General features: G+C 51.9%; 1 protein-coding gene across 1 annotated transcript; it reads right to left on the bottom strand.

The window, feature by feature from the left end:
• Positions 1-8,178: 8,178 nt before the first annotated feature.
• FATE1 (fetal and adult testis expressed 1) lies at positions 8,179-16,599 on the bottom strand. Its single transcript, XM_033413585.1, has 5 exons — positions 16,530-16,599; positions 15,359-15,482; positions 11,413-11,491; positions 10,492-10,639; positions 8,179-8,312 (listed from the first exon to the last, which is right to left on the bottom strand). The coding sequence occupies exons 1-5, from the start codon at positions 16,597-16,599 to the stop codon at positions 8,179-8,181; spliced, it is 555 nt and encodes a 184-aa protein (XP_033269476.1).
• Between the last annotated feature and the right edge of the window lie 10,626 nt (positions 16,600-27,225).

The following is a 27,225-nucleotide window of genomic DNA, read 5'->3' as shown; positions in this document are numbered from 1 at the left end:
CTTCCATGCACAACCAGGACCCTCACCTGCCAGGGAGAGGCCCAAGAGGGAGGTCACAGAACACCCTGGCACCCATATAAGGCGGGAGGGCCTCAGGTGAGCACTGAGAACAGAGCCAGGGCCCACTTGGCAAACCCCAGCTCCCCTGGGTATTGCTGTGGCAGTGCAGGGCAAGGGTATCTGCATCGCCAGCATGGCAGGCTCCAGGCACCCCGGAGATGCTGCTCTTCCCACCCCCATAGGCAATTTCAAAGGCAAACAGTGCTAAACTGCGTGATGTGTTTTTTCTTTTACCTCAGTGAACTTCTTGACATATGAACTAACAGAGGGAAACCAAACCAAACGAGAAACTGTTTAAGCCATCTCCTGTTGTCCGGCACAGGCTGAAGCTGCTGAGCGCCTCCAAACTAGCCACTGACCCCAAATTCTTGCCCCCACCCCCAGCTCTCTGCTTCTCCTCGGGTGGGAGTCCTATCTCTCACTGACTTTTTCACCAGGGGCAGTGACTCTGCAGGTCCTTCTTTTCTGCTCTGATCACATTCTCTCCGGCACCTCCAAGCTGAGGAACAAACGGTAGCCCGGTGGATGGGGCAAGGAGTGCGGAAGAGAGAAGGGAGAGCTCCCATGGGCTCTGTAGGCAGTGGTCCAAACCAGGACTCTCTCCTTTGGGCTATGGGGAGCCTTGTAAGGGCTGAACAGGAGCATGACAAGGATGGCATTATATTCTAGAAAGATCCTTCTGACTGCTAGGTGGAGACTGGATTAGAGGGGAGCAAGAGGGGAGAAGTCTGGAGAAGATGGTACCAGTGAAGGCCGAGACAAGGGGGAAGGGATTGGGCGTGTGGAGTGAGGGAGAACAAGTGGGTGAGGCCACGCAGGAAGGATCCTGGAGAACCCCAACATTTACGAATTGAGCAGAGGAGGAGTTATCCACAAAATGGACTCTTCCCTGCTGAGGCATGCCCCACCAGATTTGGTCAGAAATGATGAGCACACCCCGCGGATTACCTACTGCTGGGGCTCATCATCCCAACCCCCTCCCCAAGCTTGTTCCAGCTTCTGAAGTCATCACCATGGCGATGGCAGGCAAGTCGCGCTCTGCAGTGAGTGGTAATAAGCAGCTTCAGAGCCACTCACCTGTTGCTCTCTGTGGGACTGTGGCACCAGGATGCTAGCGAGGGAACCCAAGGGAGAGGAACCTGCATCGCTGAGTCCCTGCTTGGACCCTAGAGGTGGCTGACCATGGAGACAGAAAGTTCCAGGCAATGCAAACAAAGCTGGGGCCTCTTGCACTGATCAGGTTTCGGTGCTGGCCTCCTGGAAGCCTGAAGAGGAAGAGGGGCTGGAACTCAGGCCCAGAGTGGAACACATTAGAGCACTGTCCAGGGGATGAACGGCAGGGGCGGAAGAGGGGCAGTGAAGGTCAAGTTCACTGCAGGGATGGAGGGGACACTGGTGTGGGAGGGTGGACCCGGACTACAGAGTGAGCTATGCTGACAGCAATAGGGCAGAGGAGTCTAAGGCCACCCAGGGAGGCTGCAAACACCAGGCCGAGGACTTGGGACAGCCTCTTGCTGATAGAGAGCCAGCGTTGGCCCTGCCTGCCACCACTTGGACCCCTCCCCTCCTTACTGATCATCCCCAATAGCAGTGGCACTGAGCCCACAAGAGGGACAGCTCTGGGGGCACATGACAACATTTATGCCCTCGATAAGTTTCTGGCACCGAGACAGATTCCTCTCCCATGATCCCTGCTCCTTCTCTGCCAGGAAGAGGCTCTTCCCTCTGTCTGGCTGTCCTGCATGCTCTGCCACCCACATGCCCCTTCACGAGAAATGCCCCCTTGGACCTCTCACCAGGGAACAAGGGCAGGCAGCTATCCCCAGCCCGCAGGCAGCTAGGCCACTGCTTCCCATCTGCGCGTTTGCTCTGGAAACTTCATCCAGTCCCAGACCTCGCTTACCATTATGTCCCCACCCAGGCGTCTCTTCCAAGCTGCCCACCCATATCTCCAGCTGCCTGCTGGACACCTTCTTCTTTGAGGTGCCTCAAACCCAACCTACCTAAAACTGACCTTGACATTTTTCACCTACAAATCAGCTTCTCCTCCAATTTCCCAACTCAGAAAGGGACCTGTCCTCTACGCAGTCACCCAAGCCAAAAACCTTCAGTCATCTGCTCCAAGCAGTCTCTGTTCTCAGTCCCCCCTACAAAGTGTCAAAAATCTTTCCATTCACTGCCCTCTGTCCCCAAGGCCCCGGCCTGGTCTCGAGCTTTCAGAGTCGCTCTCCAGGCCTGCTGCAGCAGACTCTGACCAGCCCAGCACTCACTGGGGTCTGGACTGAAGGGGAGACATGGACACCACCTGGGTTGCTGGCAGTTAAAGCTCTGAGAGGGGATGAGCGTCCCCCCTCACCCCACCACAGCATGAGAGCAAGGCTGAGGGGAGAGTCCTGAGGAGACTGCGGAGGACAGGCCCCCAGAGACGGAGTCTCAGGGAGGGAGGAGCCTGCAGGGCCACATCAGGAGAGCAGGGCTGCCGGCAGAGGCTTACCCTTCCTCCCACTGAGATGAGAGCTGGAGTGGCCCTGCTCGAACGCTAGGGGCCTCGCTGGTGACCTCATCAGGAGCAGCCTCAAGGAGTGCTGGTAGAGAGGACTGTTTGTAGGGTTTCAGACTCCTTTTACACAAAGGAGATAGTAAAGCAAGTGGAAGGGATTTTGAGGAGGGATGGTGAAAATATCTGTGCTTGTGACCAACCCCGGTTAGGGCTGCAGCTCATGAAAGATGGATAGAACGGGTGGGTCCAGGTACCAGAGTAGATTAGAGGTGACTTATGAAGAATGCAGAGGGGAGGGGTCCCTGATGAACAGGCCAGGAGGGGAAGGAGGTGATAGGCAGACATGTTAGATGGGGGTAGGGGAACAGTGAGAGACAGGGCAAGAAGCTCACTCATGCCAATCCCCAGCATTCTCAGCAAAATGGGAGGGGGTTTCATCTTCAGAGGCATCAGGCAGTGGTAGATGCAGACCTTGCAGGAGGCCAGAAAGTTTGCAATAGCTGCTGCAGGAAGGCACTGGAGAAACCAAGCAAGTATGAGGGCAGGGCTAGGCTGCATGAGGAAGACAGCAGATGTGTAGTTGGCCAAGAGAAGAGAGATGGGCAGGGGACCAGAGAGGAGGGAAGCTTACAAACCAAGGGTCAGGCACCTTAATTCTGTAAAAAGCCCAACAGCAATCGTAGTGCACTTCTGGGCCTCCCTTCTCGTCGTCCACTAGTTGATCAGCCAGCCCAAGAGTTTTCTAGAAACACCAGCCTGGTCCAGGGAGTCTCTTGGACCCTGGTTAGAAGCATTCTGATGATGATTCTTTCAGAGATGTTAAGGCCAGGAAGAGAAGGAGCAAGCTGGAACTACAACCAAGGCTCGAAGCCAGAGCTACTACCTTCCAGTCTGTGGCTCGTTCAAATCTCACCGCTGCACAGTGCTTTTAGTCATTCATCTATTCCATGCGTATGGTCAAGGCACCTGGTGTGCACCAGGTCTCCGCAAGGTGCTGAGCTGAGAAAGGTGAGTCTGGCAGAGTCTCTGACCTCAGTGTTGCTCCCAAAATAAAAGAGAAAACCAGGAACACAGGTCATCCTCAGAGTCAATTCTCTGTCCACATCTATTGTGTTTCTCAGCAGCATTTTTTTTTTTTTTTTTTTTTTTGCTGTATGCGGGCCTCTCACTGTTGTGGCCTCTCCCGTTGCGGAGCACAGGCTCCGGACGCGCAGGCTCAGTGGCCATGGCTCACGGGCCCAGCCGCTCCGCGGCACGCGGGATCTTCCCGGACCGGGGCACGAACCCGTGTCCCCTGCATCGGCAGGCGGACCCTCAACCACTGCGCCACCAGGGAAGTTCTCTCAGCAGCATTTGACACAAGTTAGGCGCTCTCTCCTTCTTGAAATAATGGGTTCCATGTTCTTGGTTCTGCTCCTGCCTCAGTGGCCACTTCTTATTAGTGTCCTCTGAAGAAACCTCCTCCTCTTTCCTAATTCTAAACTTTGCAGTGTCCTGAACTCAGTGACTGAGTAGATTCCTTATCTTTTCTCTCTTTGTCACTTCTTCATCCAGTCTTCTGGCTTTAAACACATCTGTATACTGATACCGTGTACTGTATACTTGCAAATTATAACAACTTCCCAGCCTCTCTCCTGAACTCCAGTTTGTCTCCCTGACGTTACCACTTGGAGGTTGAATCTCAGGCTGAATATGTCAAAAACCGAGTACTTGATCTTCCCCTCAAACCTTATCCTCCAGTACTCGTCAGCAACTCAACAAAGGCAATCCTGTTCTCCCAGTTAGTCAAGTCAGAAGCCAACAAGGACCTACTATATAGCACAGGGAACTCTACTCAATATTCTGCGATAACCTGCATGGGAAAAGAATCTGAAAAAGAATAGATACATGTATATGTATATCTGAATCACTTTGCTGTACACCCGAAACTAACACAACATTGTACATCAACGATAATCCAATAAAATTAAAAAAAAACTTAGAGTCATCCTTAACTCCTCCCTTTCATACTGCCACACATTGCAAATCATGTGCTAGTAGCAATTCTGGCCATTGCAGTAGAGAAAGTTCTGGGCAGCAGGCAGAGAACCGTGCCAAGGGGAGGGTTGTGCACGTCATGGGTGGCAGGGAGGTGGGCAGGCAGGCAGACACAGACAAGGAGAGCCAAGAGGAAGCTAGAATGGGGAGTGGGGATGTAGGGGGCAACTTCTCGTTCATTGAGCAGCTACCACTGCTGCTAACACTTGACCTAAGTTCACTCATTTAATTCTCACAAAAATCTGGCAAGCCTGATGCTATTACTAGCCCCATTCTACACATTCACACCTAAGCAATCTGGCTCCACACTCGACCACAGGGCCAGCCTGGAAGGTGAACAGAGCCAGGGACTTGGGCATGAGTACCAAGAGGAGAAGTAGGTCAGCACTGCACCAGGCACAGCAGGCTCTCAGGGCTGACTTTGAGTGTGGAGCCGAAGCTGCAGTGACCCCTTGTGCCCCAGGCCTGGAGGGACAGTTGGAAGGGGCTCTGCAGGTGGAGTGAGGGCCTGGCACTCACTGGGCAGGCATGGCTCCTTGAGGCCAGTCCGCCTGTGGCCATCATCAGCCACCTTGAGGTCAGGCTCGAGGCTAGCACCTCCATGAAAAAGATGCTTGACCACTGTCTTTTGAATGAATGAAATCTCCAGTGGGACGTACGGGAAACAGGACTCTGCCCAAGAGGTCTGGCAGACCAGCGTGCTTCGTCACTCCTTTGACAAGGGGCTGGAGCCTCTAGTGTGGACACCATTAAATCAGAAACTCTCCAAGGTTGGGCTGCTTTTGCCCCCAGAGGCTGTATTTGTTTACAGATAAAGATAGGACTGGGGCAGTGTATCTGACATCAGCCACAGTCGGCCCACACCCCAGGGGAGGCTCCTCCTAGGACAGACGACACCCTAGAGACAGCAGCCCATCCCCCCAGCCCCTGCTGTCCTCACTGAGAAGCCACTCCTGGACTCAACATGTCCCAAACTGACATGACCTTCTGACCCCAGCCCCAGCTCCTATCTCCCCAGTGCCTTACCTTGAGAAAGGCACATTTCTCCCCACCTGCGCTCAATCCAGAAACCTAGGTAGGAGTAATCCTTGACACCCCCTCCCCATTCTCAAATCCTGTTGGTTGTACTGCTGAAATCTCTCTCCGGTACTTTCTTCTCTGTCTATGCTGACTGCTGCTGCCCTAGGCCTGGCCCCAGCCCGTCCTCTCCTCTTCCACACCACCAGGGTGAGTTCAGTCAGTCCACACCTGGATCTATCTGTCACTCCTGCTTCTAAAACCTGTGGACAGATGCCCTCACCCTAGAAATAAACTTCATCACGACAGGGACTTGTATGTTTCGTTTTCTCATTAATCCCCAGAGCCTAGCCCCACGGCAAGCACATATATATTTTAGATGTGTGAATGAATGAATGAATTCCCTAAACTTGCTCTGCACATTCCAAAATCCACACCTTGTTTCATGTTCACTTTTCATTCTTCATTTGTATCATAGACTTATCGTGTCTTCACAATGATTTATTTGCTTATTTTCTGTCCCCCACAAGATGATTACATCTATGTGAGCAGGGACCGGGAGCGCCTAGTTCCCTGCTGTGTCCCAGGACTAAAGATAGTGTCAGGTACTCGTTGAATGGATTGAAAGTTCATCTGTATAATAAATTTCAAACTCTGTATTTGGGCATTCAAACCCCTTCCAGATCTGAGCAGACCTATATTTTCAGCTTCATCTCCAGTGAGAGCATCTCATGTTGGAGCCTGGTGGGGGGTGGACACGGCTAGTCCTGGCAGTTCTGAGGCCACCATGGCACCCAAGCGCCCACCAGGTACACACCTTGTCAGTCACAGTTGGGACTCAACTCCAAGCACATGTGCCCAGTCCAAGCACCCAGTGACCCTCCCTCTGGAGAAGGCAGCCCGCACCCTGGAAGCCTCCCTTTGACAAGTGGTACTGAGGGCCACAGTCTGACATGGATGGAACTGCTACTTGCTGGTCTGGGCTCAAGCTGAGATGTGTGGCAAGCTCAGCTGGACAGCCAAAATGGGAAGCCTATCCCTGCCCCAGGCCTGCTGGCTGGCTCCGGAATCTTCCCTCAGCTAGAAGCTCTAATGGCTTCACTGCAGATGCATTTGTCAAAATGGCAAAAAGTAAATAAAATAAAATTCAAAAAATAAAAAAATAAAATATGGCAAAGGTGCTGGCCCCCAAAGCCTGAGAGGCGTGCAACAGGCGCTCTCCTTTGAGGCTGTCCTGAGGAGGCCAGGCTGCAGCTCGAAGGGCTGAAAGCAGAGGCTACAATCCCAGCAGGGTTTATGGCAGAAGCACCATATATAACCCCACTCCTACATCCGTGACTCCTCATATGCAGGGATCCAAGGAGCTCCAAGTGGCACGGTCCTCGTGCTCTGAGGCTCGGATGCCCAGAAATGTCCTGGACCAGGCAGGCAGTGGGGGCGGATGCAAGTGGTGAGGCCCACAGACTCCTCCCTCTCTCCCACCCACCCCTCCTGGCCAGGCAGGCTCTTGGCCCCTCCGTTGTCCCCTAGGAGGGTGGCAGGGAGGGTGGCTGGAAAAGTCTTGGAGCAAAGGCTCAGCTGCCTTGACGCAAGCCTAGCATCACACTCAGTGCCTCCGTGCTCCTAAAGTCCCCAAGATTGCATTCGTGTACTTTGACAAGGGACAAAGTCTCCCCACACAGCCACTTTCGCTCAGCTCCCTGGCAAACCAGGCACACGAAGGCCCATGTCAAGCCCAGCTCTAGGACCTACACATGTTCACGGGCTCTAACCCTGACCCTGTGGAGGCCACCGGCCCTTCCTCACCAGTCAGATGGCTTCAGAGGCAAGATGTCTTGGCCACAGTCAGCATCTGTTGGTCCGTCCGAGAAGCTTCCAATCAGAGACGAGCCCTTGGGGACTCATCAGCACCTGCGGCCAGCAGAGACCTCCCAATGCTCCTGTCCCCAGGCCAGTGGGGTCCCCGAACCCCCAAGCAGCTCACAGCCTCTCAGCTCTCAGTCAAAGACCTGCCCACCCTGCCCGAGGCCAGCCGTGGCCCAGAGGAGGTCATGCCCACAGCTGAGGCAGAGTGGAGAGGCAAGTCCCAGAGCAGCTCTTGCCCACTGGAGAAGTTGTACTGCCCGCTGGCTGGATGCCTGACCTTCTCACTGTGGACCCTGCACAGCCCAGGCTGCCAGCAGGTGAGGGTTGGATGCCAGGCTGCCTGGTGTGGAAGCTGCTTGTCTGCCCAGACCCAAGAGGCAGCCCCTCCCAAGCTCCCCGAGGAGGCCTCCCTTACACAGAGCACATATTGCTCAGGGTTTTGTGTCTGGGGACCCAGAGTCACCTGCTCACCGCCCCCATTCACCTGCCTCCGGCCTCGTTCACAGTCCCAGCCTACCTCCCTGGCCAGAGGGCAAACTACGGGGGAAACCTGGGAGAGACAAGAGGTACCTGAGGTGGGGCAGGGTTGGGGGGAATCCATTCCTTCCCCTCCAGGGTTCCCTGGACTTGGCCTCCAAGAGGGGCCAGGGTTGGGGAAGGGAAAGGGGGCAAGACCCAGACCTCCCTTCAGGAGGCAATTAGGCCAGGATTGCTTGCTGGGACCCTGGGCAGAGGCCATCCCGCCAGCCGTGGAGCCCTGTGGAGGGGCCAGCAAGGAACAGCTCGGGCTCCGCCCTCTGGAGGCGTCTGGGCATGGAGCGGGCAGGCAGGGCTAGGAGCAGCGAGCAGTCACAGCACAGGGGTGGAGGGGCAGCCAGGGCCCAGGCCAGGGCTCCACCTTTGCTCACGGCCCGGGAGGCGGCGTTTCTCCAGCGGCCTCCACACTGTTTGTCTGCACCTCAGCTAAAGCGCTCCCAAGGGTGAACCTTTGTTTCACAACATATTTTCAAGCAGATTTTTCTGCAAACATGTCTGTGCTCGTTCACACACACGCACTCCCACGTCCCAGAGGGTAGACCTTGCCCAGCCCCTCAGAAGCCGTCCCTTCCTCTGAACACCCCTGCATGGCCGGGTTGGAGCAGAAGAAAGGAGCAGCTTCAGGAGAGGCACCTGAGGGCGGGGGGATGGACGGGTGGCCTGCAAAGAGGCAGCCCGGCCTTTCTCCAGGTCCTCAGGGGATTCCTGGGGCTCTAGGGCCCATTTGGCGGGGTCCTCCCTCGGCCTCTTGGCTCTCCTGACTAGAAGCGCTTGTGTCCGGGCACTGCCTTCTCCCCACTCTGCAGGGGTCTTCCTCTGGCACCCCAGTACCCTCTCTTCTCTGGGACCAGAGAGGGAATCTTCCAACTGTTTCTTCACCAAATGTTCTTGCTTCTGCTCTCAGCAGAGCCCGAGCTCCAGCAGCCATGTGCACTGGACGGCACAGGGCTGACAGGAGACCCACACCCTGCTCTCAGAAGTACCACAGGCCCCGGAGGCTCAGGAACTCCCTCATTGTGTGGAGCCCACTGAGGGCCAGAGAGGGGCGGGGCAGGGGCAGAGCAGGCTCAAGGACTCAAGTCTCTCTCCCTCTCACCATCCCTCCTCACTTGTGCTCTCTTTCTCTGTCTCTCTGTCTCTCTGTCTCTGTCTCTCTCTCTCTCTCTCTCTCTCTCTCTCTCACACACACACACACACACACACACACACACACACACACACACACACACAGGGTCATGTTTATTTTATATCTAGTAACCAACACTCTCTCTCACCTTTATAGATGGAGAAGCCTTGACAGACACTTGGGGCCTTGGGTAAGGTCCGTTTAGCCGCTAAAGCCAATGACAATGTAATGATCTAGGTCCTTGCCCCTGAGAAATGTGTGTTTATCCTTTGGTCCCAGGGAAAGAGAAGCAGCTCTTCTGAAGGCCTCCTGCAGCCCAGTACATTCGCCCTGAGGCCAGGCCCCAAGCAGTGACACTCCTGCCCTCTTAGGTCAAGTCCCACTGCCCTACCCAGCAATCTGTCCTGTATGAGGTGAATGTTAAAGGGCTGTGGACACAGGGGAGAAGGGTTCAAAGGCCCTCTGTGTGGCCTCCCATCCAGCCTCCAGAGCCGAGTCGGGGCTGGTCCCCGACCAGTCTGTAGGAGGCAGGCTGAGCCCTAGACCCTAGATGGGTTCAGGAGACCCCATCCTAGACCCAACCCTGTCTCAGTCTTGCTAGATGACCCCGGGGCCATGTTTCCCCTCTCTGGGACTCAATTTCCTCCCGAACAAATGGAAAAGTTTCTGTTCCTGTTCAGGAGATTCCTCTGATTGAGTTCCTGTAACACCCGACCAGGACAAGCTACTGCTGCAGAACCGCTTCCCCATAAGCTGTCGCTGGTGGGAGCAGCACAGGAAGGACCTTGCCAAACCCTGCCCATAAGGAGGCCCCCGACTGGTCTGGCGACGGGGAGGGAGGAAGGGGCTGGGAAGAGGGAACCAAGGTCATTGTCTAGAGGGGCTGTCCCCACATGAGTCCCGGGTGCAAGGAGCTCAGCCACCAGTGTTTGCTGCTATCACTGAACTTTTATTGAGAACATTCTCTGCGCAGAGTCCTGTGCACAACATCGAAGAAAACGGAGAAGACACAGCCAAGCCCCTGCCGAGGATGGAACAGAAGGGACGCTGAGGGCCCGGAGGCAAGGTCTAGCTCTAAGATGGTCACCATGGAGCCCTGACAGGCAAGCAGGAATTACCTGCCACTGGTGTTACTGTGGGGACAGGAAGCCACCCTCCTCGCCCTCCAAAGGGGCTGCGTGTCAGCGCATTCAGACCTTTGGAATTCCACACTTCCTCCACCTTCCAGCAGCTAGGGCTTCTCTCAGGCAGAGTTGGGAAATGGCTGCTGAAAGCTGAAAGGAGGATGGGCAGGGGTGGCCGAGGGAGAGAAGAGAAGAAGGGGAGGAGGGAAGGGCTCCAGTTGCACGGCGGGTCAGCACGAAGCACCACTGGTGCATCCACAGCCAGAGGTTGGCGATGCAGGTAGGCAACAGCATGGCGAAGAACACGGCTTCCCTGTGGCGCCAGGCGGCACCCTGGTCCTCCACGGCGCGCAGACCGGGGATCACGGGCAGCTGCAGAGAGACCGGGGCCAGCTGCTGAGCAAGTCTCTTCTGGGGAGGCCCACAGCACGCCAGCGGGGGGAAAAGTAGGACGTTAGCACACGGAGGGCCTCTGCTGCCCTTTGGGAGGCCAAAGTGTCTCTGGGCAAGAAGAAAGCAGAGCATCTGAGACCAGGGGCTTGGGGTGGGCCCAGAGGGACCCGGGGGTGGGGCTGCCTGTGTTTTCAGGCCCGGCCGCCTCGCCCCGACCTTGGTGTCCTTCCCGTTGTCCGGAAGAAGCCAGCCCGTCCCAGCTGTGCCGGGGGGAGCCGGGAAAGGTGTGGGGAGAGCAGCCCCAGAGGGAGGGCCCCAGGATGGGGTGACACGCGGGGGCCAGAGAGGGCCGCCAGGGAAGATGTCCCTCCATGCCCACACCCATGCCTGCTGGGGTCTCTTCCTGAGGAGACCTGGACTTGGCGTGAATGCAGGCGACCCCTCGCTCAGACCTCTTGGCCTGCTCTCTCTGCATAGACTTCTCCTATCCTCTGCCATCCCCTCTACCTCCTCCTTTTCTCCTCCCCTTCTCCCTTCCCGCATCTCAGGGAGAGAGACAGGGTTGAGGCCGGGCATCAAAATCGGACACGAGCCAAGACGGCTGCGAGGAAGGGGAGGTGAGCCCGACTTCACCTCCAGTGCTAGACGGTAAGATGATTGGAGAGGCTGCGCACCCTCCAGGTGGGTGGCCCCAGCCGCCCCCAGACACCATGATTCTGCCTCCACCCTCCAAGTGGGTCCTGGACACTCGCCTGTCTTCTCATGACCTCCATCTCCAGTCCATTTAGTTCTTCCAGGCCAATCTCAGCGACCATATCTGCCTCCGGGTTGCTGGGAAGGAAGAAAAGACAGAGACTCAGAGCTTCTAGTGGTCCCAGGCCGGGCCTGCCAGGATGCACAGGAGGGCCATGAAGGCAGGTGGGTAAGGTGGCGACAGTGTCCACCTTCTCTAGACAGTGAGTCTGTCGGCCTGCAGTCCTTCCTTTCCCGGGTAGCTGTCCTCTGCCAGCACTGTGACATGCAGACATCAGCTGAGTCTGAGCAAGCACTGAAGGGGAGAGGAAAACCTCACTTTCAGAGCCAAGGGAATTGAGGCCTAGCGAGGTGACCACAGTTCCCAGGGGCACACAGGAAGCGCCGGAGCTCAGGAGAGAACCCTGGCTACTGGGAAACCAGGGTGAGCCCAGTCATCCCCTCAGCCTTCGTTTTGATCCATCTGCTAATGACTCCTGGGACTGGGGGGGGGGTCTCTGGCCCAGAGCTCTGGGGTCAGGGGTCTCATGCCTTGAAGAGCCAGTGTGGGCCAGAGAAGCAGAATATGCCAGACCTGCCTGGGTTCAAATCTCAGCTCTAGGATTCCAGTGCAGGAGGAACTATTTCACCAGCTGCTTGTTTAACACACACTCACCACATGCCAGGGACCATCCTCTAAGCACTTGCCAATACCAAGTCATTAAATCGTCATCATGAGCCTTCGAAAGGGGTATCACTATCACTTCATTTTGAAAGAGGAAAACTGAGACGCAGAGGGCAAATAACTTGCCCAAGTCACACAGCTGGTAAGTAGCAGAGCAGTCATTGAACCCAGGACGTTTCACTCCGGAGGTTGTGCTCTCAACCATGACACTATCATGCCTCTCCTTTTTGACACTGCTTCCACCTAAGACTCCATTAAAGTGACAGCAAAGACAGGAAAATAGTATAAACCCGTAAGAAACAAGATAACGGGAGAGGCAATGAAGAATGAAAGCGCTCAACAAGATTGTGGAATTCAGAAAGTGCCGATAAAGAAACCCAGCAAAGCAGGCCTCTGCTTGGCTCGTGGCTCTTGGAAGCAAATGGGGAGCAGCTGAGCAGGGAGCTCCCTTCCAGGCAGCCCTCCGAGAGGACCCAGACCTGGAGTCTGCAGGGCCGCTAGGGTGGAGGAGGACTGAGGTGGAAAACAGGGGCACTAACTGAAGGTCTGGACATGGAACAGTCACCCACTGCTCTCATCCCATCTGGTAAGCAGCCGGGCACTTACCCTCAAGCCCAAACCTGAACTAAATGAGTGGGAAAGCAGAGGTGATGGTGCCTCAAAGTAGGACCCTCTGAATCGCAGTGCTTAAGGATACCGGGCAGGACAGCCAAAGCAGAACCTGCCATCTGACAGGCCTCACCCAGACTCAGCGTTCTGGGCTGCCTCTTCTATTTGCCTCATTCTTAGAAGGAAATAGACAACTAAGGCTTACCTGTCACCTGAGAAAGACCTGCAGCCCTCCTCTGTTCCTTAGAAAATGTTAAAGTGCAAGGTGGAACATCTTCTGTCTAAAGGATTCCAAAGGATTTTCATAAGAACTTTGCCACCATGCTCCATTTGTTGTGATAGGACAACATTTCTTTTTCTCAAAAGTGCACACAGATTTTTTTTGTGTGTGATTTTTTGTGTGTGTGTGAACAGTAGTACTTCAGAGCCATAGTATTTTATTTTCTTCTTCCCCCTCCTCTTCTTCTCCTTCTTCTTCTTCTTCTCCTTCTCCTTCTCCTTCTCCTTCTCCTTCTTCCTAAGATACCTCAAAAATAACATTAAAAGGACAGTGTATGTTAGCAAGACTCCAGGACTATAATGGGGAATTAGATGGAGAGTTTTCTCCTAGAACAATTTCCACACTATCCCCTTGATTTTCCTATATCTTGGGATCAGAAGGAGAAAAAGCTTTTTGAGAGAGTTGAAGGCAAAATAAGGATCAGTGACTGGGGTGTGCTGTTTGTTTGTTTGAGATAACATATTTTAACACATCAATATCATAAGAATTAATTTAACAACATCTGTAAGCTCAATGATAACTTATGATCACCCATCAGATGACAGGTCTAACTGTCCAAAAAGGGTTGCCTTTTTACTCTTTTGCTTTTAATGTTAGAAACCCTCTATTTATAATTATATACACTGTAAAACATCGGATTTTTATTTACATTTAATGGAGATTAGGAAAATCTATGAACTGCAGCAAGTCCCAGCTTCCCTCTGTTAATTATTTCCAAAACTGTTATTTTTATCTTCATGCACTTTTTAAGGCACATTACATTTTCCCCCCCAATGAACAGAACAGTATTATGAATTTTTTGTTCTTTCAGGTTGTGGTTCTCTCAGAGGCAGTAAGAGTTCCATTAACTTTTTTACTCAAAAATAAATAATGAGTAAATAAGTAGAACTGAGAAATTTAACTCTAAATGTCTAAATTTAATTTCCAAATTCAATATAAGGACTCTAGTTTTTAAAGGTGTACTCCCCTGGTCCTAAGAGGTAACGTTAATTAATCCAGAAGTTAATTAAATCCCCCTATAGCACCTCCGCCTCCCATGTCAGTGTCAGGGCATGAACCTGACCTGCTGGAGCATCTTGATTTGAGTTCAGCCTTAGGACATATGAATCCAGTTCAATAGTTCTGGCTTATTTTCATTCCCAGGAGGTCTGTGACCTGGGAGCTCTCTTTCTCTTTATTCATTGGGGGTGGAATAATATCAGCATTTATTGTAACATTCCCTAGAACAGTCAGGTCTCCCTCCTCTCAGGTGGGGTTGCCTTTCCCCAGTAACCTTTGCAACAGTATAACAACCATGTTTCTGCAACTTGCCCTCATCCAAGGTGAATGTAGTTAACAGAATCAGCCACAGAACTACCAGACTCAAGTAGTTTCCTAGAACAGTCAGGTCTCCCTCCTCCCCAAGATGGCTGCCTTTCCACAGTATTTTATGCAACAACGTGGCCACCATTTTCTCTAGAACATTCCTTCAGATGGTGAGTGTAGCTTAAAAGATTCATTACAGAACAATGGAAGTCAGGTGATTTTCTAGAACATCAGTTCTCCCACTTTTCCAACCCGGTTGCCTTTCCCCGGTAACTTTTCCAACAGTATAGCCACCATGTTTCTACAACTTTCCCTTACCCAAATCAAACGTAGCTGAAAGGATTGGCTACAGAAGGACGGAACTCAGGGACTCATGTGATTCTCTAGAACAGTCAGGTCTTCCTCTTCTCCAAAATGGCTGCCTTTTCCCAGTATCCTTTGCAACAGTATAGCCACCATTTTTTCTAGAACATTCCCTCACTCAAATTGAATGTAGCTTAAAGGATTGGCCACAATATACTCAGATTCAATTGACTGGATTTCCTAATAACCAGGGAGCATATGAATTTCACTTGCCTTACCCTTGTCCCAGCCCTAAGATATAAATATAGATATATTTATATGTATATCTATATTTACATATAGTTATATATAATTATTTTTATATTTTTATATATTTTATGTAGAAATACATAATTATCTATAGACATAGATAGATATAAAATATAGATATATAGAGAAAATATACATATATAGATGTTCATATATAAACATAAATATATTTATTCATTTATTAATAAAAGAAAGTGTCATTTCACACACCCTGGACTTTTGTACAGTAAAGTATATATATACTCCCGAAGCAATGTGTGCTTCAGGCATTCTGGGCTCTAGGTTGAACTGCCAACCAAATAAATAATGGCCCTGACCTCTTGCTGGACCTTGCTGTCCTCGTTTGCCTGCCTAGTACACAGGAGCTTCATCCTTCCCCCAAAGTCAACATCTGGCCCTGCTCGACCTACTATCTTCAGACTAGAGCTGGTACTCCCAAACCCAACCCAGCCACCAAGTTTCAAGGGCCCCATACAGTACCACTTTCTTGGACCAGGTTGCAGGCATATTCCAAATCGCAGCAGAGCCAGCAGCCTTTAGATTCAATTTCTGTTGCTTCTGAGAAACACCCAGGGACTGGGAACCCTGCCCCTTCATTTCTAGGGGGAAGAACAGAGGACCCAGGAACAACCATAGAGGCTATACCAAGGCTTCATGGGCACAGAACACACCAGAAAAAGGATAGGATCTCCCAACTTCTTAGGAATCACTCAACACCCATTCACTGATGTCTACCAGCTCATCCCAGGTCTCAGTTTCTTCGTCTATTCAAAATGTAGCAAGTATTTACTGAGTGTCAATATCTGGACTAGGTTATTAAAAAGCCAGCAATGGCCAAGAGACAAGATGGCAGGAATCAAGAAACTGACCATCTGTGTGTGTAGAGAGAATGGGGGAGGGGCAGAAAATAGTCCACCAGTGTAGATTCAGATCAAGACGTACATGCTCCCAAAATGATAAAAACAGGATAACAGAAGGAAGGGATTACTTCTAGAAAAGTCAGAAACAATATTGAGGCAGAGACCTGAAAAAGAGTCCAGCCATGGAAAGTCTGGGGAAAGAGCATTCCAGGCAGAGGGAATACATTGCACAAAGGCTGTGAAGAAGAAACACTCTTGGGGTGTTATAAGGACAGGCATAAAGGCACAGTGGAGTGGGTCAGCAGGAAGTATATTGAGGAGATGACCTTGTTTGGATCCTGTAGATCATCGCAAGGAGTTTGGAGTTTACTCTAAAGGGCAGAAGAAGGCTTTGCAGGGTTAGGAGAGAGAGTTGAGTTGATTGATCTCATAAATTGAGCTTTCTGAATGTTTTGCAATAGACACACTGGTGGCTTGGATGTGGGGCAGGGGGATGTTGGTCACAACCTCCTCCCTCACAGGTTACAAAATGCTCACATCATCAATCCCTTTCCCCCCAGCTCACCTGTCACTGAAACCACAAATATATGTGTAGGCACACCAAGGCACAGACACACACATGTATCACACATACATGCAAACACACATGCATGCATATATGAGTGTCTGCCTAGCCACACCCACACGTTTTCCGACACACATGCACAGGTGCAGACACCCAAGGAAAGGGACATTACAGGGGATCCTCACCTGCTGGGATCACGTGCTCTTAGCTATGCCCTTGGCTTCCAGGAACCAGCTCTTCAGCCATGGACATTTCTATGTCTTCTTTGATGTTAGGGGGTCCTCCTGCCATCATAACCAGTTGTTCACTTGTAAGCTGTGGCCAAGAATGCACAGGGAGCAAGGCACAGAGGAGACACTTGGCAAATCAGCTCTTTGAGGGGTAGGCGCTCAAGGAAGATACACCTGGACATGGGGGTGGAGCCAGACTCCCTCTATGGGCTTAAGCCTTGGACCCAGCACCTTCTGTTCCTGCTGTATCTTGCTGGCTGGGTTCGAGGCCTTCTCCCCTGCTACTCTGTAAGCAACTTAGGAGAAGTGACAAGGCTCGGAACCTTTGCCTGTGAGAACTGCCCTGGCTCTCGGGTCATCTGATTTGACCCCACTGGGGGGCAAACAGGCTCCACCCGGCATCATTTCTAGATAGAGGCAGACTAGCACAGGACTCCAGAGTCAGTCAGTGGCCAAAGCAGGGTTAGATCCCATCATGGCTTCTGCAAGGCCAGCTCTGGCTAATAATCCAGGCCACAGCACCCTTAAGAAAGCTCCTTCTGCAGAGCATCCCCTGCCTTCCCCAATCCAGAGTTCCCAGACAGGGGACATGGCTTTTCGATGCCCTGGGTCAGCTTGGACAAGAGCCATGAGAACCAAAGGAAGGACGGGCAGGAGAAGAAGGACCTGCCTACGGCCACCGAAGCCCCAAGTGTCCCCAGCCCTGCCCCCCGGTCTAAGTTCAAATTCTCCCTCAGCTTCCCTACTGATTAAACCTCTGTGAGGGTCAGGCTTATGTGTCCACTTGGCTAGCCTAAGGCCCCCAGTTATTCCATCAAGCACTAGTCTAGGTGTTGCTATCAAGGCATTTTGTAGCTGTTGTTAATATCTATAATTGGTGGACTTTAAGTAAAGGACATTATGAATCCTTGATAATGTGGGTGGGCCTCTTCCAATCAGTTGAAGGAATTAAGAGCAAAGACTGAGGTTTCCCAGAGAAGAAATTCTGCTCAAGACTGCAGCATCAGCCCCTCCCCAAGATTCCAACCTGCTGAACTGCCCTGCAAATTTGGCCTTGCTAGCCCCACAGTGGCATGAGCCAATTTCTTAAAATAAAATTTTCTGTACACACACACATATATATGCACATTTATGTACATACACATACATCCTATTGGTTCCATTTCTCTGGAGAACCCAGACTCATACAAGCACCAAAGGTGAACCCTCAGCTCTTGGGAACAGCCCCAGAGCCCCTGGGGAAGAGGAGGTTATTTGCAAAAGAAAGCAAGCACAGCTGGGACCAGGTGGGAGGGAGAGGAGGAAAGGGGGGAGGGGAAGAGGAAGGGAGGAAGGAAAGGGGCAAAGGAGAGGAAGGGGAGGGGCCGGGCTCGCTTAGAGAGGGTGGCAAGATGTGGGCTGCCCGACCCCCTCCCTGGCCCCACCTGTCCAGCTCTGGGAACAAGCTGTCCGGAGCAGAGTTGACAAAGGCCCTGCCTGCATTCCTGAGGACCCTGGGAGAAGCCCTGTCCAGCTCCAGGAGAGCAGCTGCAATGAAATCCGAGCTTTCTGGAGGGCCACCTCAGGAGCAGAGAAGTGTGCTCTGTGGGACTCGGGAGCCTGGGAAGCAGGAGCTGCGCGTCTCTGGCAGGCCAGGGTTGCCAGACTGAACAGATAAAAATCTAGGATGCCAACTGAATTTCAATTTCAAATAAACAACAAATAATTTTTTAGTGTAAGTATGCAGTATTTGGGACTTACATACACTAAAAATTTATCCATGGTTTATCCGACATTCACATTTAACTGGGTACCCTGTATTTTAGCTGGCAACCCTACGCCCTGCCCATCCTCCACATGAGTTCAAGATTTGACCTTGGGCAAGTCTTTGGACCTCAGTCTCCCCATTGGACGATGGATGGAACTTACGGTCCCTTCCCTACAGGGTGGCTGATTGTGAGAGCAGTCAAGTCAGCTGGATAGGTATGGGCATGACCTTGCACTATTGACCTCAGATCAGATTCCCCTCTGACTACCAACTGGCCTTGACCAGTGTGGGGCTTCCTGGGCCCTGGGCCACTGGGTCCAGGTGTATGCAGAAGAACTGACCCCTGGTGGCAAAGGACCCCACCACCTAAAGCCAAGCAGAGAGGGTGGGGAGACTTCCTTCCCAATCCCTAGGGCCCCCAGTGCCACCCAGAAACCCTGGTATTTCACCACCTTAGCCTGTCTGCCTCTCTTGAATTGGGTACCAAGGATGGCTGGGCTGTGGGAGACTAAATTTGCTGTGTGACTTTGAACTTGTCCCTTACCATGTCTCTCTAGCATGCTGAACTTTTCTCTCCAACAGCATAATTTCCTTCTAAAATTGCCCCAAACCCTTACAACAAACACTCCCAAAATCCCCCACTGTCTGGTGTGACAACCTCAGGGGCCCGAAGAGCTAGAGAAGCGTGGGTACAGAGTGATCTTGCAAGTCTTGTGGGGGCCAGGAGGATGGTCCATGGCCAAGTGTGAGTGGGGGGCTGAACAGACCTAAACCCCAGTGGAAGGATCCCAGAGAAGAGAGCCAGGGAGCCCGAGGGTCTTCCCACATGGAGGTTAGACAGATGACTCTGGGAGTGGGGAGGAGGGGTGCAGAGAACATCTGGCTTAGATGTGTGTGTGTATATGTTTGCAGTGTTTTACGTAAATGAGATCATACATCTGAGGTACGTGCTGTTCTGAAACTTACTTTTTGAAGTGAACAATGTGCCTTGGGGATCTCCCTTGTCAGAACAAATCTACCTCACGTCATTTGAACACAGTGCGGTATTTTGCTGCACGGCTGCACCCCTGTTTATTCACATGCTCGTGGACATCTGGGGGGTGTCTAGAGCCTTTTGCTTTTATAAACAATGTAGTGGGGAACATTCCTGGACATGCCTCTTTGCACATGTGTCTACATGTTTTTGTGGAGCTGGTGCCTAGAGGTGGAATTGTGGGGTTCTAGAGCACGTGTGCTGACAATTTTGACCAATATTGACAATGTCCCCTCTGAAGAGGCTGCACCAAGGGGGCCCTCACCAAGGGGAAGAAAGTGCTGGTTTCTTCACAGACTTGTCAATAGAAGATATTATGAAACTTTCTAAAAGGCATCATTGTGATGGGTGAAACATGATCTCTATCTCATTGTTGTTTTAATTTATATTGCTTTAATTATGAATAAACCTGAGCATTTTTTCATATGTTTATTGATCTGTATTTCTTTCCTCTGAACTGTCTGCTGGAGGGCTTCAATCTTTATTAAAATAGGAGCTGTTTTATTAACAGAAAGGGATGGGGGTGAAAGCTCTCCCTCCCTTCAAGCTAAGCGTCTCCAAAGAAAACATATCATCTTTTTTCCCTGAAGGTGATGGTGAGCTTAGAGCCTTCACTGGGGACCAAACAAACCCAGATAATTGCATGCAAGTTTGTGTTGAAATCTACAGGGCATCCAGCCCCCTCCTCCCCACAGAGCAAGTGTTCACCTCTGGCTGTTGCCTGCCTGTCTGCCTGTCTGCCCTCGTCTGTCTTGTGTCTGTCTGTCTGTCTGCCTGCCTGACCACTTGCCTCCACCAATACCTTCCAACCACTGGCCTCTCCCAGCTGTTCAGATAGCCACGCACTCCTCAGACTCCTGACCGGCTTGAGGTCTCATAGCCATGTCTGCTACCTGCTCCCACTTCCCTTGCAAGCAGAAGAGGGAGGTAGAGGGAACCCAGGCCCGGGGTCAGTAAACCTGGGAGTGTCTCCTACCTCTGACACTGGGACATCTTAAGCAAATTGCTTCCTCTGCTCTGAGGCTGTTTCCCATCTCACATGGAAGATTGGGCTAAAATCTTGTTTCCAATTGTTTCATGGTTTCAGGGAAGTGTGTTAGGGCTATTCCAGCCTCTCTTCACCCAGTGCAGTGCTGTTTTTTTTATCACTTTCTTATGTTGGGGTGCTATGGGAGAGGCCTTTCAAAGCTAGTGGGTGCGATGGTCTGCTGCCCCCCAGCTCTGTTCACAGCACAGTCTCAGGCAGCTAGTCTCAAGCCCCAGTAAGTGAGCCTGATTTTGGCTGCAAACCCAGATCTTCCGAGCATCTGGGAGCTTCCTCTCTACTTGCTAATGAAACTTAGGAACCTGTAAACAATTCTGCTTCCTGCTTCTGGAAGCAGCTGGTACTGAGGTCATCCCTGGAGCCCCAGGGCCCTCCCCAAGACAGAGGGGAAAGGGAAGGGGGACTCACAGAGCCTGGCAGCTGTCCTTCCATTCCTTAAAAAGACAGGAAGGACAGAAAGCAAACGTCAGGGACTATAGCTGGCCCAGGGAAAGAGGGCCACCTCATGAGCAGAGAGAAGGAAATAAGTGGCAGGGCCACCTGGGGAGCCCTTAGAACCCACCCCTCCTGGGGATAGGGCCATCAGCAGGAGGCTACAGGAAGCTCCTCGCTTTCCACATGTGGGCTTCTCTCATCCAGAGTGACCACCTTGAGTCAAGGCTGCTGGGTGCCAGGCACTGGGGCTAGGGACGAGGTCCCCGTCCTCGCGGAGCTCCTGCTCTCGAGGGCACATAGAAACAGATGGGCCAGAAGTCCATGGGTCTGTGGCGACAGTAGCACGGGGTTGTTTTGTGGCGGTCCTGCCCTTAATCCTGCCACCTTCTGCTTCCCTGGGAGTGTGGTGGGTGCTCCCTAGAGCTTTGCCTTCCCAGGGTACTCAGGTTGATAGAAAAGTCTTCCGTGCTTTGAGTGGAAATGCTGGTCACGCCTCCTGAACTCTGGTCCAGTCTGGGAGGGAGCAGCTCCAGCAGAAGTGAGTTAAAGACATTGACACAGCTCCAGGTCCGGCTGACAAGGCTACCGGCAGAACCGTGCTGCTGAGATGCTCTGGGTCGCTTCAGATCAGCTACTAAAGTTTCCCCCTGTGAAGAGCAGCTGCCCGGACAAGGCAGGGGGAGCTGCAACCACCTAGTTTAGGGTGATTGTTCCTGGCTGATGGCCTGAGGGATAACTTTGGACTGCCCCACAGGTGGGGCAAGAGCAGGACCAAGAGCGAAGCATGATGACAGGAAACCTGCCCTCTGTCCCCAGACCCCACCCCACCTCGGTGTAGCAGCTGCTGCCCCCGCTGTTCCTTCTTCCTTCCTGTCTCTCCGTTGGCCCATGACTCCCTTCCACACAAAGCTGGCGGTAGATTCTGAAACCCGGAGGGCATAGGCACTTGCCTATTGGTCAGTTGTGCCTCTGGTGCAGGGAACCCTTGTCGTGGGTGGGGAAGGACCTCTCTCCTGATTCCCCAGGGATGGGGTTGGATAAGTTGAGCTTGCAGAGTCCTCGGCTTTGCCTGCCAGGTGATTCCTCATAGAGCACTGCATCTGCTTTCAATTGTCTCCATAACCAATGACTGAAATGTGACGTGTATGTAAAATTCAAGAGAGTCGGGGGCCAAAGGAAAATGTCCAACAATAACGAAGAGGTGGAAAAAGTTGCTGTAAAGGTGCAGATGCTGAGCGGCTCAAAAACACACGCAGCCGCAGCGCCTCTGATCTGGGGGAAGACACAGAGAGGAGAGCCCTGCGTGAGTGAGAAACAGTCCCGGTAAACTAACGACAAGCTCTCCCATCCACGAAGCCGACCCTCTTCCCAGTATCCCCCATTTTACAGATCGACCATTTGGAGCCCATGGAGAGCCGGGATGTGAGCCAGTTCACTTAGCCAGTTCAGTGGCGGGGCTTAGATGCAAACCCATGTCTTCAGACTGGCCACCCAGGGTCTTTGTGGGAACAGGAGGCGGTCTGAGGGAGGAAATGGCTCAAGGGAGTTCCAGCAAACATCCTCTAGCCCCTGACCCACTCTGCCCTGCCCTTCACTCTTGGAAGACGGGGCCAGCAGTCTGGCTGCTCTCGGCCACCCCTCCCACCATGGCTTCTCATTTACTGGCTGTGTGGCCCTAGGCAATGTGACTTGCTGATCCCACCTGAAAACGATGGGGAAGGGGCCATGGAATGTGAGGCACTCAGCTCCTAGCAGAGTTCGAGCTTGAAGCTGGAGCTGTGGGATTTGCACACCGTTCTCAAGACCATCCTGCTTGTTCGTTTCAAAGGATGAACTGTCCACTGCTGGCAGAGCTGGTGGCCCTCGAGCTTGGGCCCCGGCTTCAGTTCTATCAGTGACCTATCTCTGCATCCTCCTGGGCCTTCGGCTACTCCCCTCACGAGGGTGACTCTCTTCAGCCCAGAAACATTGCCACATCTTTCTCAGCTCTAGGATAGCAGTTCCATGAGGGCAGAGACCTTGTGGGCTTCGCTCACCTCTCTCTGTCGCCCCTGCACTTAGTGCACTGCCTGACTCGTGGTAGGAACTCATCAACTGTTGAACAAAAATGACCTGAATGGTAAACTAACAAACAAACATAAAAAATCCCAACTGTCTTCCCATGGTGTTCGTCTCCCTCATGCCACTGTCCTCCCATGGGGTTTGGTCTCACTCATGCTAATGTCCTTTCTCAACTCCTGGAAAGTGTTGCCCCCACCACAGACTCTGTCTCCACTCTCTTACCTCCCAGATATTCCTCTCCTCATTCGAGTCTGGCTTACTACTCAACTGAAAGTGCCCCAGGCCAAGGTCACCAATGACCTCCTAGCATCTCGATCCAATGGACCCACCTCACTCATCTTACTTGATTTCCTGGATGCATTTCATATCATTGTCTCGTCTCTTCTGCTAGAAACCCTCTCCTCCCCCGCTTTCCAGCACTCTATACTCCAGTGGGTTCCCCCTGCCTGTCTGTCATCTCTCGTGGCCCATTGGGCCCATACCCAGACTTCATTTAGCATCTTTGTGGTAACACAAATGACTCTGCTATCTGATGCTTCACCCTAGTCCTCCCTCTTTAGTCCCCCTCAGACACGCTCCACACCACATACTCAACATCCTCCCCGCAGCCTACTCTTCCTCCAGGGGAAGTGAACCTATTCTACCTTCGTGGAGAATGGTCCCACCATCTAACCCACTGTCTGAGCCCCCAAAGCTGAGAGTCATGTGGGACTCCTCCCAATCCCCTCCCAACCCAGTCAGTGACTATGCATGGTTCTGTTCCTTCTGCGATGGTTAATCTTTTGTGTCAACTTGACTGGACTACAGGGTGCCCCGATATTTAGCTAAACATGATTTCTAGATGTGTCTGTGATGGTGCTCTGGGTGATATCAACATCTGAATTGGTGAACTGAGTAATGCACATGGCCTTCCCCAATGTAAGTGGGCATCATACAACCCATTAAGGGCTATGAATAGAACCAAAGGCAGAAGAAGGGGAAATTTGCTTCCTCTGCCCCTCTCTCTGACTACTTCAGCTGGTACATTGATCTTCCCCTGCCTTTGAACTGGAACTCACTGGCTTTCCTGGGACTCCAGCTAGCAGAGGGCATATTGTGGGACTTCCCAGGCTCCATAATTGCAATTGCCTGAGGCGATTCCTTACAATACATCAATCTCTTTCTATATCTATCTCTATATCTATATAGAGATAGATATCTATAGAGATATATATTTATATCTCTATATCTATCAATATATCTCATATGGGTTCTGTGTCTGGAGAACCCTCATACAACCTCTTAAACATGTAATTCAGTGTTTGAAGAAACATCTTCTCCGTGGTTTACTTCTGTCCGTCTCCTCTCTCACCAACCTAGCCAATCCCATCACCATCTCTTGCCTGGATGACTGCCATAGCCTCCTACCTTATCTCTTTGATCGTGTTGAGCCCGTTCTCCATACAGCAGGCAGAGAGATTGTTGCCAATATAATAGGTGTGGTCATGGCCTCTTGCTCCCACTATCATTAAAGACTACAATACTGAGTGTGGCTTGGGGAGCCCTACATGGACTGACTTCCCTCTACCTTTTGCAGTCTCATCTGGCACAAGTCTTTCCCCTTCTGCTACCCTGGCTTCTCCTGTTGCCTTAAAAACATGATGGCCTTGCTGGCCTCCAGGTCTCTTCACATGTTCTCCCTCTGCCTGGTTTAATTGTCTTCTATTCTTTTTGCCTGACTGATTCCTACTCATCCTTCAAGCTTTAGGTTGGATATGGCTTCTTCAGGAAGGCTTTCTCTGGCAGCCCCCGGCTCCCACCTAGCAGAAAGTTCCACATGCTCTGTGGCTATGGCTTGCCTCATGCCTCCCCGACCAAGCTAGGCCCAGAGCTCCAAACAGGTAGGGCCCTTCTGGAGCCCCATGGCCTGGGTGGAAGCAGGGACACCCCCAGGTTGGGGGACACAGTGCTCTGCCAGCACCCCTCCCTCTATGCCCGGTCAGCCCCAGGACTCTGGGATGCTGGCATCAACCAGCCCACCCACTGTGCTTCTGTGATTAAGTGTAACCAGCCTGATATGAACGTTACCCAGCCTCTATAGCCTCTATTTTTATAGCACATAAAGCCCGGTGAAACTGAATCCATTACACAGTTTGAGCTCTTCAGAGAAATTGTTGAAAGCCACTGTTACTGGAGCTGCTAGGCTTGTGATTCATGAAAACAACATGTTTTGTCTATTAAAAAAATTTGAGAGGGCACAAATATTTTGTCTATGCTTCAGGCTTTGGGTTCTCCCATCACTCTCCACAGAGAGACCCTGGGAAAACCATTCTGAAGCCCACTTCGCCTCTCCCAACCCCACCTGCCCTGTGGGGGCCTTCAGCAGCTGTCCCAGGCCCATCCATCTGTGGCAAGTAAGAATCTGCTCTGGGGCACGGTTTGAGAATGGCAAGGTGCCCCTGTCTTTGTCAGCATCTCAGAGAAGTCATGATGTCCACCCCCAAGCTTTTCCAGAGTGTGTATGATGTGCTCAGGGTTGGGAGAAGGGGCAACAAAGACTCCCCCTGCCATGAATAGAGTGGTATGGGCTGAACTGTGTCCCCCCTCCACAAGTTCATATGTTGAAATACTGACCTCCAGTACCTCAGAATGCGATTACATTGAGAGGTAGGGTCTTTAAAGAGGTAATTAAGGTTAATGAGGTCAATAGGGTGGTCCCTGATCCAATATGACTGGTATCCTTATAAGAAGAGGAGATTAAGATACAGACATGTACACGGGGAAGACCCCATGAAAACACAGGGAGAAGACGGCCATCTACAAGCCAAGGAGAGAGGCCTCAGGAGAAACCAACCCTGCCGACACCTTGATCTCAGACTTCCAGCCTCTAGAAATGGGAAACAATACACTTCTGTCATTTAAGCCATCCAGTCTGCAGGCCTTTGTGCTGAGTTCTGGGGAAGAAGTGGCGAGAAAAAAAAAGTTATACATGGTCTCTGCCCTTGCGGAATTAACAGTTGGGCAGGAAGCGGCGGGGGGTGTGCTGGGAGGATGAACAGTCAACAAGAAAACAAAGCAAAGTGATCTCCAAAGGAGACCAGCCATGCCATATGAGTGGCCTGCGCTGGGACAATCTGGACAGACTGGGGTTCACATGATGAGGCCGGCAATTCTTCCCTGGGAGGCCTTGGTCGAATGGCATGCCTTTCGGGCCTTGCTTCCCTCAGATGTCACGGGTTTATTGGGAGGATCATCTCAGTTAATGCATCTACAGGGCCTGGCATACACTAAGTGCTCAATAAATTCTGGCTTTGATCATTTCCAAGCACAGCTCGTGGCTCCTCTCCACTGCCCTTCAGTCCCTTCATTCTGTGAGATCTCAAGCCAGCTGCTGTAAGGGTGTGGCCATGGTACAGGATGGGGTCTGGGGGAAGGGTGAAAAGAGGGGTCCCACCTTCCCAAGACCTCATGTATTAGCTCCCTTGCATGGACTAGGCTGGGACCCTAAGCGGCTGCCTAGAGTGCTAGTTTCTAACAAAAAGAGCCTAAAGTTCAAAACCTATGTTCATAACATGATCCCATCTGTGTGCGCTGGAGTCTGCCTGAAGAGTCTTCATTTGACTTTCCAGCATCTCCAGAAGCTTGGCATCACTCAATAAGCCAGCTCGGGATAAGAATAGAACCTAAGGCCTCTGGCTGTCATTCTTGGCATTGAGCCTCCACGTTCAATCCTTGAAAGAGGCCCTGAATTTCACTGCCATTGTCTCATCACTGCCATGACTTTTCCTATTAAAGGGTGGATTACTTTCATTACTGGGGATGGGCACAACTTTCACCAACAACTTCCCATGGCCATACCTCACTCCACCGCAACAGCTGGGAGTGCTCGGGGCTAAGACCACACTTCCTCCAAGGGGAGGCTAAGGCATCATCGCCCTCTGGACAGTCTTGTACTCCTGCCATCCTCAGAATTCAGGAAGCTGAGCCAGGGCAAAACTTGAGTATTATGTCCCCCCTATGTAGGGCACAGAGAAATTTCTCCTTTCCACCCCTCCCCCAGCGCTGAAAGCAAGCAGGACATCTTTTCTAGTAAAGGACACCTCTATTAGTAACCAGGGATCAGGTGACAGGGAACTTGTTAACATGATTTGTGACAGACCTTACTAACCTCATCCCAGCGGGATGGGTCAGCAGATCATCTTACACGTATGGGTCAAACTTTAGGAACCAGGACTTCTCTGCTTCCTGCTTCTAAACTGGTTTGGGCTGTTTCCTTATCTACAGCCTGACTTTCGGAAAAACAAGTTTGGCCCACAACCATCCATGCCCCATGGAAGTTTGAGAGTCAGCAGGGATCCAAGATGGGTGAGGACAGAACACAAATGAA

The sequence above is a fragment of the Orcinus orca genome, chromosome X, assembly GCF_937001465.1.
Source record: "Orcinus orca chromosome X, mOrcOrc1.1, whole genome shotgun sequence".
NCBI lineage: Eukaryota > Metazoa > Chordata > Mammalia > Artiodactyla > Delphinidae > Orcinus > Orcinus orca.
Note: the sequence above shows the minus strand (reverse complement) of the source record. Positions and strands in the feature narration are given on the sequence as shown.